Source organism: Gouania willdenowi, chromosome 18, assembly GCF_900634775.1.
Source record: "Gouania willdenowi chromosome 18, fGouWil2.1, whole genome shotgun sequence".
NCBI classification, from domain to species: Eukaryota; Metazoa; Chordata; class Actinopteri; order Blenniiformes; family Gobiesocidae; genus Gouania; species Gouania willdenowi.
Window position 1 is genome coordinate 25,959,817 of NC_041061.1, and position 14,222 is coordinate 25,974,038.

The 14,222-nt window shown below is 40.6% G+C and overlaps 1 protein-coding gene across 1 annotated transcript in view; it reads left to right on the forward strand.

The window, feature by feature from the left end:
• trmt10a (tRNA methyltransferase 10A) overlaps positions 1-14,222 on the forward strand; it is a 29,179-nt gene that overhangs the window by 5,456 nt on the left and 9,501 nt on the right. The window contains exons 3-6 of the mRNA XM_028474248.1: positions 264-335; positions 403-477; positions 1,665-1,814; positions 1,876-1,981. Of these exons, the coding sequence (XP_028330049.1) occupies positions 264-335; positions 403-477; positions 1,665-1,814; positions 1,876-1,981 (403 nt within the window). The remainder of the gene's footprint in view (positions 1-263; positions 336-402; positions 478-1,664; positions 1,815-1,875; positions 1,982-14,222) is intronic.

Sequence of the window (14,222 nt, forward strand, 5' to 3'; positions counted from 1 at the left end):
CTATCAGATTCTAATCACCTAATTGTATTTAGTAAGTGGTTGACAAGTGGCTATTTTAGATTTCTTGTACACCTGTCTTAAAATATAAGGGATACTGGAGCTTGGTTGGACATATTTTCAAATCCAAAACTTGACTGGTATGGCCAAGCCCTCTGCTAACAAATGCAGGTGTAATCATATACTTGTAAAGTAGCTGAGGGATTATGTGTCTGCTCCACGTCCAGGTTTATATCAATCCACAGTCTGTCTCATTGTTTCCTTAGGATGTTCAAAAGCTTCAAAAACAGATTCAACGCTGCTACGCTGAAAACAGACGAGCAACAAGTCCAGTGCAAGTCAGTGGTAACAATAGTTGTATCAGCTGTCCTTTTATTCTAAAAGTTGTCCTCTTTTCTTTTTCAGTTATATTTAACAAGCTTTGGAGGACAACTTAAAGACAACATGGAACTCAAGGACAAAGGATGGAGAAACTGGAAGGTGAACCCAAATCTTTTAAAAGTTGTACCACATTCCACTTTTTCAAGATAATTGTTGAATTCCCTGGTTTATAGATCAACACATTTTGTGTGATGAGTGGACACTCAAGTTACCTCATTTGTGTTCAAAAAGACAGCAAAAGTGGATTTTTCATAATATTTTCCATTTAAGGCATCATTTATCAACCTCAGTTGTCCGCGCACTTATGGCAATAGATAACACATTAAAAGAAAATTACGAAACCCTAAAAAAGCCTTAAAGTAAATGTTTAAATGACTAAATGTTGTTCCTATTTCATCTAGGATACCTCATCACATTACTGATTAACCACTGCAGCACATTTGCAAAAGTTTAAGGTATACTTGGCATTTTAAAACCGTTGAATAAGGTCCTGTGTCCTCTGTACAGCTCCCAGTGGAGGCTTCGCTGCCCATGGTTGAGCTTTGGCTCCTCAGGCTGCGGTGGCTCATCAGACGTTTCATTTACCAATTCAAAGCAAAACTGAACAGGCTAAAATAATGTTGCACACAAAAATAAATAATGCACACTTTAACTGGGTAAATAGCAGCATTCCCCTACTGGTCCAAGACAGCCTAAGCAGTGCTGCACTATGACCTGTGTGTGCACTATTGAACCTACACTCCTGCTCGGTAGCACTGTTTACCAGAGGATTCAAATGTTCCATGAGAGGAAACCAAAAAGTGTTATCAGTAATAACTTGGGACTTTATTTATTTATTTAGTTATTTATTTAATTTTTGTTTTTGTTTTGTGCACCAACTACCAAGACAAATTCCTTGTACTGTCCTTAAAACTGTACATGGCCATTAAAACATTTCTGATTCTGAAAATAATTTAAACAAAATTTCAACAATGAGGTCAGACCGAACGTGTGATCTGATCAGAGCTTCTGTTCATGTAAAAATTGATAAATACTGAACCTTGTGTGGATGTGTTTGAACAACTAATAACTGTATTTTACTCCATTGACCTTATTTATCATGTTGGTAGTAGGTAAAGCCATCTAAACCAGGAAAAGTGAAACAGAAAAGTGTAAAGTAATGCGGATGTGACATGGAAATAAGTAAGGAAGGAAGCTCTAATAAATAATGTAGGATTTTTGTAGGGAGGTGATGAACTAAAGATTAGAAAGTGTTGGTGTCACAGCAGCTGTATGTGTATTTGCAGGATATCACTGTTGAAGACAAACACTACAGTGAAGTGTTGGCCAAGGACGAGCTGGTTTACCTCACCTCAGATTCTCCAAATGTGCTGAAGGAGCTGGACCAAACAAAGGCTTACGTGATTGGAGGCCTGGTGGACCATAACCACCACAAGGTATAATGGTAACATCAAACCTGTGGTTTATCACTAGCTTAACCTGTGGGCTCTGTTACAGGGAATAACCTTTGAAAAGGCAAAAGAGTTTGGAATTGAGCACGCTCAACTTCCTCTGAGCTGCTTCATTAAGATGAACAGTCGAAAGGTCCTGGCAGTAAACCATGGTAAGGAAACTTTAATTTTCTACCTCCATACCAAGGAACAAAAATATTAGTATTTGTGAACCACAAAAATAAAAAAAAATGTCTCCTTCTCAGAGATTCATTTTCGAAGGTTCTTGGAAGTGATGTACTTGTATTTGTTTATTTATTCAAGGGACGTACCTGTAAATATACAGGATTGTAGCTAAAGCTAATTTCCATCCTCAGTCCCCCTGCTGGACCAAAAGCCAGCATCCTTACCCACACACTACATTTAATTCAACACATCACCAACATCCAAGCTCATTCTCATATACTCTTAAGCATTGGTATCCAAATTTAAAGTGACAATCATTGAGGGCAGTGAAAGCATGATTCCAGAAGGCACCAACCTTTGGACAAGATCAGTACCACAATTTTGCCAACAAGTGTCAGGATTTACTGGATTCATTTTTGAAGTTATTTCTGGTGTCCTGAAGTATCTTGTTAATACTTTCCATTCAAACTCTCTCCATGAACTGGAGTTGGTCACCAGGTGTGCTTCAGAGCAGATTTGGTCCCACCTCTCTTCAGTAATTTCAGTACCAATCTAAGCTTCCCACCTTAACCTTATATTAGAAGTATTGTTTGTATTCAAATTTAGAAATGCCTTGTAAAAATAGCTTTTTGCTTTTGGAGGTAGATTACCTTGTTGTATTTTTATAAGAATAACCTTAACAGGTGATGGTTCTAACACTTTTTTCATTCTTTATGTTTTGTCAAAAAGCTCCTTAATTGTAAATATGTAAAGAAATCTGAGGAAGGAAGGGTTAGACTTCAGACAATCATTTTGCACGAGATGAGTTTTCTGAGGCCAGAGGGTGACCAAGTTTTAAAGCCCTTATTGGTGATAAACTGGGCAAAGCCTTGGGAGGAAATATCAGAGAACTGAAATTTCTTTTGGCAAGCTAAACGCCTGCTTTATTTTACGCCAGATCTTTAGTGTAATCATGGGCCATTCACTCATAAGCATATCTTTAAATGGAATATCAGAGAAAGGCAGATACTCTAAAGCAGTGTTTTTCAACCTTTTTTGAGCCAAGGCACATTTTTTTCATTGAAAAAATCACGAGGCACACCACCAGCCAAACATGTTAAAAAATGATACTCTGTAGCCTATATTAACAATATAGCCATTCTCATCAAAGTGTCTTGAATAGGAATCAAATAAACACAAAGAATAAAGGACTTTATCATCATTTGTATTTCTTCTTTCAAATAAAAAGTGCACTTAACATGTCCACTTCAAAAATACAGCTTGAACATAACAAATGAAACAACAATGTGGTCTTAAAGGTAGTAGAAAACGTCAAAGTGTTTTGCAAACTCTAATTCTGTCCAAAATTATTAATTACCAGGAATACAGAAATATCGTGCTTATTATGACAGAAGCAATAATATTTGGGAAAGATTTCACTGTTCTACACTGAGAAATATGAAGAGTTACATGTACAAAATGTCAATCTCAGTGTATTTTACTCACTCAGTGTGAAATCTGTGCCTGTTTGGATGAACAAAGAGCTGATATCCTGGCAGGAATTGAAGAAAGACACACACGAAGCTCTTCCTCAACAGCTCTCAATCGCTCTCTGTTTTTAGTTTTGATGGCAGTCAGGCTTGAGAAGCTCACCTCACACAGATATGTTGTGGAAAATGGGAGCAATGTCACAATAGCTTTGTTTGCCAGAATGGGGAACTCCTTGGCAGCAGTCAACCAAAAACTGTCCAAAGGTAGATCAGCAAAGCTTAGCTTCAGACCACGATTTTGTCTCAGTTCAGTTAGTTCCTCCTGCTCCTGCAAAGTCATGTCCTTTCCAAAAACTGCTGAGCTGTATGGGTCCCTAACCCAGTCAAGGCTATCAGTGGAGGCTGAAGAGAAATAAAATGACATCTTCTCCTTGAGAGTTTTCAGATGTTTACTAATGATCTCACACAGTGCAGCAGTGTGAACATCTTGCCATTTCTTGGTGAGTGGAAACATTTCAAGGTTGCCACTTTCCACATGTTGTTGCCAGAGGTGCACCTTTGAACGGAAGCCATTTATTTTATCCGTACTTGTGAGCAGGTTTTCATTCCGGCCTTGCATTCGTGTGTTCAGTTCATTCAGATGATGAAAAATATCCGCCAGATATGCCAGCCTTGCACACCACTCATCACTTGCAAGCAGTTTTGCGTAATCGGACCCCTCATTTGTCAGAAACACCTTGAGTTCCTCCCGCAGCTCATACACACAGGCCAGCACCTTGCCGCGCGACAACCATCGGACCTCCGTGTAAAACAACAAGGCTTTATGCTCCGCTCCCATTTCCTCACACAAAGACGCAAATATACGGCTTTTCACTGGTCGTGTCTTTACAAAGTTTACCATGCCCACAACATCATCCAACACAGGGGCTAGTGCTGCTGGTAAAGTCTTGGCAACGAGGGCCTCACGGTGTAAGAAACAGTGCGTAACTATCACATCTGGGTTTGTTTCCTTCACTCTGCTAACGAAGCCTTTGTTGCGCCCGACCATGGCTGCGGCTCCATTAGTGCAGACACTCGTGCAGTTTTCCCACTTAAGTCCTCCTTTTTCGAGATACTCTGATGTGACCCGAAAAATTTCCTCTCCCGTTGTTCTTTCTGGCAAAGCTTTGCAAAACAGAAAGTTTTCTCTGATTACGTCTCCATCCACAAAACGCACATTGGCCAAGAGTTGAGCATGTCCACTAATATCCGTGGACTCGTCAAGTTGCAGCGCAAATTTCTCACTGATACGAATCTTTTCCAAAACCACACTTTCGATGTCGGCAGACATGTCATCAATACGTCTGGCAATTGTGTTATCTGAGAGAGGGACTTTGGCTACTTCTTTAACCGCTTCAGGTCCCAGCATCTCATTTACAATGGCTTTGCAGGCGGGTAATATTAATGTCTCTGCCACAGTGTGGGACCGTTTTGATTTAGCTACAAGTTCAGCTACGTGGTAGCTAGCTTTAAGGGCTCTCTCATTTACCTTTGTGGTTTTTCTCATAAATGTTGCCTGTTTCTCCGTGTGTTCACGCAGGTGAACAAAATACTCCTTATTCTTGTTTTGAAGCGACGGGTGTTTCGTTTGGAGATGGCGTTTAAGCTTGCTTGGTACCATAGCACTGTTGGATAGCTTCTCGCCACACACCAAGCACAACGGGATCGGTGTCGTTGCATCCCCGGTGGAAGTAAATCCAAATGAAACATAACTCTCGCTGTATTGCCTCGAGCTCACCGTCTTTGCTTTCTTTCCTCCACTCATACTAGGGCCTTCTTCTGGGTCCGAATTTTGTCCAGGGCCCAGTTCGGAATTGGTATTTTTCCTCTTCAAAAACTTCTCCATCACTGTCACCGTAGTTTCGCTTACCCACAATGCTTTTACCGCCAGCTGTCACTTTCATGCCTCACTAATTCTCTTGTCTCAACGGACAATGCAATTCGCTACCTGCTGCCATCTAGTGTTATGGAAGAGTTTTACATGATTACGCTCTCAAGGTGGGTTCACACCGAACGCGACTGAAGTGACTGAAGCGATGCGATTACATTAAAAATCAATGTAAATGACGCAACGTCAATTTATCCCCCCCTCAGCGACGCGACTTGCATGATCAAAGTTGAAAAATTTTAACTTTTTAAGCGACGTGAAGCGATATCTCCCGTCCTCCACTGTCTGTAGAGCGGAGGCAGCAGCCCCTCCCTCCCGCTCCCGCTTCAGTGCTGACGGCTGCAGCGGAGGCTGTTCTACTTCCTCAAAGTATCAGGTTCAAAATTAAAGCGGTAAATTTCTTTAAAACCACAGTAACTACTGATCAAACACATTCTGAGTGAAGTCATCCTTTAATATCTCCGTTAAGTTGATCATTTAACCGTAGAAGCGGAGCAAGAAGGGAAAAAATAGACGTCATCAACACTCTCTCTCTCTCTGTCTCTACCCTGTTACCGGGGCCACACACACACACACACACACACACACACACACACACACACACACATAGCTCCCTAGTGATCGCGTCGCTGGAGCGATGAAATGATGGACTGACAAAAAAGCACCACTATGTGCAAACTACCGATCAGGGACGATTTAAGGCAACGGCATCGCTTCCGTCGCGTTCGGTGTGCACACACCTTTAGTCACTACTGCAGCACGGACACTCGACAATGGTATATTATTTGCAGATAATAATTAATATGTTTTCAAAAATTTTTTTTAGACCAATTAGGTGAAATTGGATAATTTCCCACGGCACACCTGACAGTGTGCCGCGGCACAGTGGTTGAAAAACACTGCTCTAAAGGTCTGTTAGCAGGGGTCTCATTTGAGCTGCGCAGAAATAATGTTTAAGATTTAAGACAGCAAGTCCCCCATGAGATTTTGATAATTTTAGGGTTTGCCACTTGATCTTTGGGGATTTGCCTTGCCATATAAATTTGGAAATCAGCTTGTCTGGGAGCAGGAAGGAGCGATTCAAGGTAAAAAATGGAAGGATGGGGAAGAGTTTATTGTAAAGTGAGATGTGAAGTTGTAGTTGTGCATATTGTGCTTATTTTGTTGTGTAATAAAGACAGTTTTGTGATAAGCGTGAAGCTTAGGTATAATGGTGGTGGCTGTGGACAGAGGGAAGGAGTGAGTGGTTATACCTAAAACAGGTATTTGGGTTCAACGTGTCTAAAGTTAAGCCCACTGCAAGATTTATCCCACAGTCCAAGGCATGCTAGTGCATCGTAGACTAATGTATGTGCAAGAACCGCCCGTGACCCGAAGATGCAGCCAGGCTAGCAGAAAGATCGGGGGCCAGGGAGCCCAGGCAGCCCCCAGACGCCCCCCACACACACACCCGAGAAAGCACCAAGGAGCCGAGGACCCAAGAGCACCCCCACCCCAGCCCATGAACCTGCCACAGAAGGACCCCACAACCCCAGACAACGCAAGAATAGCAGCCACGGCCTAGCCGCCCACCGGACAGCGCAAGCCACGAGGCAATGCCCCCCACCGGCACGTGAGCGACCGGCGGCTGCCACCACGAGAAGGAGGCGCTCCAACGGCACACACCAGGTGCGGAACAGCAACCCCCAGCCAAGGGCATCCCGGACCCACCCACCGGTCCGCAGATAACAGGACAGACCTACCAGGTGGCCGACAGCAACCGCAACCACCGGAACAGCTAGCGCCGCCCCCCAGCAAACAGCATCATCCCGAAGCCCCAAGCAAGCCCGCCCCAACCCTGCTACAGACGCCAGCACTCCCCACACCAGCGCGGCTGGCTGCCCCGAACCCGCACACAGAGGACCGCCCCCAAGGCAACCAGGAGACGAGACAAGCACTAAGCCACACCCAAAGGGAAGAGGCACGCCCTGCCAGGCCGACACCACCCGGAGAGATCCCTCAGCAACACGCCCCCGAGACCCACCGCCCCGCCATGCCCGACCACACCATCAACAGAGGAGCCGGGCCCCCACCCGACAGGCCTAAATATGTGATCCTACCCATCTCCTTGTTAGGGTGCCTCTCCATTCCCCAATGGAGAGGTACTTCCCTATCCCCTGTGTGAATGTGTGTGTTTAGTGAATGTATGAGATGCAATTTAAAGAAAGGGGATGAGGGGAGCGGTGCTCCTCATCCAACCTTAGTGTTTATATGTGTATGTGATGCAATAGCTCCGGAGGGTGGAGGTGGTGGTTGCACCCTCCAGGGGGTGGTGTGTTGAGGTGCGATTAAACCTGGATGGATTGGTTGGGCAACTTGAGGTCGGAATGCCGCCCCCGCGCCACTACTCAGTAACACAGGCGCTAAGTAATTAATTATAAGCCACAGACAGCACTCAGACGTACAGTTTTTTTCAGAAATGATTACTTTTACGATATACTATATGATGCTAATGAGAATGTATTTTTTTAATTAAAGAAAATAAATGGAGTACCCCAGCTTTAAGAGAGGGAATTTTTGTTGCGGGATTGGAGATATACTGTATAACATGTCATCGGCATAAATAGGTAACTTATGTTGATCATATATTGAAAATCCCTGGATATCATTGTCATCTCTAGTTAACTGTGCTAAAGGTTCAATACTTATATTGAATAGCAGGGGCGACAGTGAGTAACCCTGACGACAGTTGTGTTCCAATGTGTTGTTAGACATTGTTCCATTTACCTTTACTGCAGCCAATAGGTTAGAATATGAAATTTGTATCCATTTAATAAAATTTGGGCCAAATTTAATTTTTTCCAGTGTATCTCATTAGTACTGCCAGGATACACGGTTGAAAGCTTTTTGCGCATCAAGAGACAATATCATAGCTCTTCTTGTTTTGTTTTTGAATGGGACATCAAATTCAAAAGCCTACGAACAACTTCCTATCATGAACCCCGTTTGGTCCAGGTGTATAACTTTTGTAATAATTTTACTGAGACGTTTGGCTAATATTGCTGTAAGAATATGTAAGTCAGTGTTAAGTAATGGTATTGGGACAGGACAGGAGGTAAGTCACAGAGAAGGAGGTAAGTCACACGTGATGTTCTGAGAGTCACGTGACAATCTGTGAAAATTCAACATGGCGGCTCGCCGCCGAGACTAGTTTACCGATCCTGCTTACGTGCACATATTAACGATTTTTACCGTTAAATCAACGCCACCGACGAGAGCCGACCACGCGCCCCCCCACCAGCCAGAGTGGAGGACCTCGAGGATTTCATCGATAGATATTACGCTGAGTACGTGATGGAGACCGGACCGAAAGCCAGTACATCAGGTAAGTCGGCCAAGCGCCGAAAAAACGATTCGGCTACCGATACGTCAGACCTCGAGGTAGAGTCCCACACGGAACTCCTACAAACCATAATTAAGAGGCTGGATGTGCTCGATTTACTGCACCGAGACGTTCAGGAAATGAAAGCCAGCCTGGAATTTGCCTATCAACAAATCCAGGACTTACAAAAAGACAACCATGATATCCATTCGGCTTTATCTGCGGTGAGCTCCGAGGTAAAAGAGCTGAAAAATGAAAACAAGTCTCTTAAAGAGACTGTCCTGGATATCCAATCTCGCAGTATGAGAGACAATGTGATTTTCTCAGGCATCCCAGAAACCCCCAACGATGACCCAGATGCTCTGCTAAAAGACTTCATGTCGTCTGCGCTTAAAATCCCGGCAGAAACCGTGAAAAACATCACATTTCACCGTGTCCATCGCCTCGGACCACGTAGAGGTAACCGGCCACGTCCCATCATTGCCAAATTTGAGCACTTTCAACAGAAAATCCAGGTAAAAAGTAAAGGTAGGGAACTTAAAGGTACGCAATTCGGCATGAACGATCAATTCCCTCGGGAAATAAACGAACGTCGAAAAACCCTGTATCCTATCTTTAAAGAAAACCGACAGAAAGGCAAAAACTCCAAACTGGTTGTAGACAAGCTTTACATAGATGGCCAACTGTTTAGGGATTCAAACATCACCCCCTGGCTCTACTGAGAAAGACAAATCTAAAAATAATAATAAATAAATAAATTAAAAAAAACAAAACAAAAAAACGCACACGTGATATGTGAGTTAACACTCAAAGGATAATTCTCCACTTAAGGTGAAGTTAAGGTGGCATTATTTTAAAGTTAAAATAAATATATGTGATGTACGTGTGTATGTATATGTTTGTGTGTGTGTGTGTGTATGTATATATCTATATATATAATTTAAAAAAAACAAAACAAAAAAAAATATATATATATATAACAAAAAAAGGCAAATAAAACCAATAAATACATTTAAAAAAAAAAAAAAAAGTGTGTGTGTGTGTGTGTGCGTGCGTGCGTGTGTGTGTGTGTGTATATATAAAAATAGAGGGAAAAAAAATAAAATAAAATAATGATAATTCCAAAAAAAAAAAAAAAATAATAATTAAAATAAATAAATACATAAAAATAATAACAACACCAAAAAAAAAAAAAAAAAAAAAAAAAAAAAACGGATAGGTGTATATATGGACACGTGTGTGTGTGTATGTATGTATGTTTGTATGTATGCTACATATTAGCTTAGATTTTGGTAAACACTTTTCGGCACGTACTCTCTCACAGGACACTCTTTACCGTCATGTCAACTCTCTCTTCTCCCACCCCTCACTCTTTTTTTTCTTTCACATTCACTCAACACCCACAACACCCCCCACCTCCTACACCTCCTATAATTACCCCTTGCTCCTTTTACTCTTTTGATACTGGTTGTTGTTGTTATTGTTGTTGTTGTATGTTTGTGCTTTTCACTAACCTTTTTGATCCAGTCATTTACCACGTGGTGTTATCGCATGATAAGTGTGTCTCCTCTTCTTTTTTTCTTGCATCCAAGCCTTTTATAACACAGTTGTGCACAAATGACCACAGATTCTCAGATATGCTTACACCTGTATGGACTAACATTCACCTCATTCTATGTATCAGTTTACAGTAACTTCTTGGAATGTGCGTGGCATTCGCTCGCAGGCTAAAAAGATTAAGATATTTGACTATGTTTCAAGATTAAATGCAGACATTGTCTTCTTTCAAGAAACTCACTTACTTAAATCAGAAGAAAAATCCCTGACAGATTCAAATTTTAATAAAATATATAACTCATGTTTCAATTCCAGACAAAGAGGAGTCTCGGTTCTTCTCAACAAAAGGTTACCTGTTAACATAATCAGCTCCGTCATAGACCCAGAGGGTAGATATATTATTATCAAAGTAGTAATCTATAATAAATGTTTCACAATTCTAAACCTCTATGCCCCCAACAATGATGACCCTGATTTCTTCCATAGAATTTTCTCAGAGCTCTCAGACCTTTCTGCAGACTCATCTTTAATCATCGGAGGTGACTTCAATTTGGCGCTCAACACATCATTGGACAGATCTAGTAAGTGCTCAAATACAAAACCATCTCGATCTGCTAAAGTATTAATTGATTACATGGAAGATCTTGGAATAGGAGATGTATGGAGACTGAATAACCCAACTAAAAAAGAATATACCTTCTTCTCCCCCGCGCATAAATCCTTCTCCCGAATCGACTTTTTTCTTTCAAATAATTCCATCATACATAAGATGTCCTCTAAAATACATCCTATAATTATTAGCGATCATGCCCCAATATCCCTCACCCTGCAGTGTGACTCTAATCAGAAAGTATCCTCTCTATGGCGCTTTAACACCTCATTACTTAATGACAGTGAATTTGAAAAAATAATAAGAAAAGAATGGGAGGACTTTCTATTGACAAACGACTCCCCGGAAATATCACCGTCCTTACTCTGGGAAACTGGCAAGGCTGTCATTAGAGGGAAGATTATATCATACTCTTCTTTTAAGAAAAAACAGGAACAGATAGCAGAAAAAACACTTGAAGAAAAAATTAAGAAACTTACGGAAGAATACGCAGCTAACCCATCTGAACTTTTATGGGAAAAACTTCAAAATACAAAACTTAATCTGGATATCATCTTATCTAAAAAAACCGACTTCATTTTGCAACAATTACGATACAAAAACTTTGATTACAATAATAAATCAGGCAAATACTTAGCAAATCAGCTTAAACACAATAAAGAAAATTCCTTTATAGCAACAATTTCTAATAACTCAGGTCAAACTTTAAACTTACCTCAGGACATTAATAAAATTTTTCGTGATTATTATCAAAACTTATACTCATCAAATTTAAACCCTGACACTGAAGATATTAAAACCTTTCTTAATAAACTAAACCTACCACAGCTCACTATAGATCAGAAAACCACCTTAGACTCACCATTAACCTTACAAGAATTACAAAATGCTTTAGACAGCATGTCAACAGGCAAAGCACCAGGTCCAGATGGGTTCCCTGCTGAATTCCTAAAACATTTCTGGTCAATGCTGGCTCCACTATTTTTCAGAGTAGTAACAGAGATCAAAAATAAAGGTTATGTAGGAGGTCACATGAATACAGCGAACATTAAATTGTTACTTAAACCAGACAAGAACCCCATGTTACCCTCAAGCTATCGTCCCATCTCACTTATTAACACAGACTTAAAAATTATTTCCAAAGCACTCACATCCAGGTTAGAGAAAGTAGTACAGTCAATTATACACCAAGACCAGACAGGATTTATTAAAAATAGACACTCCACAGACAATGTGAGAAGACTGTTTAATGTGATCAACATGGCACAGAACTCTAAAAAGAAAAAAATAATCTTATCACTCGATGCAGAAAAAGCATTTGATAGAGTAAACTGGTCATTCCTCCTAACTGTCCTTGGCAAATTTGGCTTCGGAGAATCATTCATACAATGGATCTCCACCCTGTACAATAAACCTAAGGCCTCAGTAACCACAAACCAAATAACATCCCAAAGCTTCACACTGCAGAGGGGAACCAGACAAGGCTGCCCACTCTCACCTTTGCTTTTTGCAATATTCGTTGAACCTCTCGCAGCAGCTGTACGTCAGAACTCTGTTATTAAAGGAATCCACTCATCCATCTCAGAACACAAAATTAATCTTTACGCGGATGACATCTTACTCTATTTGGAAGAACCGCAATCCTCTTTAGAGGAAGTATTTAATCTAATAAACAGCTTCTCTAAATTATCAGACTATTCCATTAACTGGACAAAATCATCAATCCTCCCTTTGACAAAAAACTCATGGAATCCTGCAAACCAAAATCCACAACACCCCTCCACCACAAATACAATTAAATATCTAGGCTTAAATATATCACCAAACTTAAATGAATTAATTAAACTAAATCATGATCCGATGTTGGACAAAGTCACAGAAGATCTGCGGAGATGGAACAATCTCCCCATCTCACTACTTGGCAGGATAGCTTCAGTTAAAATGAAAATCTTACCTAAAATAAACTACCTGTTCTCAATGATACCACTGAAACCACCAAAACAATGGTTTCAAAGATTAGATTCTGCAACTACAAAATTCTATACTAGAAATAAAAAACCTAAAATAAGCCTTTCAACCCTTCAAAAAAACAAAGACGAGGGTGGTTTAGAAGCCCCTAATTTCATGCATTATTACTTAGCAAACCAAATATTATATTTAACAGAGTGGCTAAAACCAAAAGAATACTACAACACCTGGCTAGAAATAGAACAGTTAGACTGCAAACACATTAAACTCTCTGATCTCCCTTTTATCACTGCGACCCTCAAACATCACAACTGCTTTAAAAACCCACTAATTGCCTCCACACTGACTGCATGGTGGAAAGCCCTGGACATCACAAATGTCCAATTAAAAATTAGTATACTGTCTCCAATCTGGCACAACCCTGACTTTAAAAATAAAAAAACACCACTCTATCTGAAAACATGGGAAGAGAGTGGAATCACTCATCTCCAAGACCTTTTTGAAAATGACAAGATCAGGCCATATAACAATCTAACCCAAGCATTCGATATAAATAAAAGTAACTTTCTACAGTACTTACAAGTAACAGAGACAATAAAGAAAAATACTCCACTAGACTTAACTACTTTACAACCTCCAGAACTGGCTATATATATGAAAAAAATCTCAACAAAATCAAAAAAACTCTCAAAAATATACAGAGCGCTCTCGAACACTAACTGTAATTACTTACCAATCGCGAAGTGGGAGGCCGAACTCTCAATCACCCCGAGCACTGATTTCTGGACAGAAATTTGTTGTAATACTTTTAAGATGACAAAAAACACAAACCTTCAGCTAATTCAATACAAGGTCCTCCACAGATCCCACACTACCCAACAGAAAATGCATAAAATGGGCTTCTTAGCAACAGACATCTGCTCTCAGTGCACCCAGAATACAGCGGATTCCTATCTACATGCCTTATGGCTTTGCTCCCCAGTTCAACACTTTTGGATTCTAATCACTGAAAAACTGTCCTCCATTTTGGACTGCAGGATTCCTTTATCTCCAAATCTTTGTTTGATTGGAGACCTGACAATGCTTCAACTTCCAGCAAACCAATCACAATCAATCCTTGCGGCACTAGCCATAGCAAAAAAAACAATATTACTAAATTGGAAAGACAAAAAATCCTTAAACATAAACCAATGGCAAAATCTCCTCACAGAATTTATTTCCATGGAAAAGATGTCTGCTCTCAGAAAACAAAAAAAAATAACGTGCTTTGAGGAGCGTTGGACTCCTTTTTTAATTGCATTAAATCTAAATTTTTAAAACCCTGATGATCTAGCCT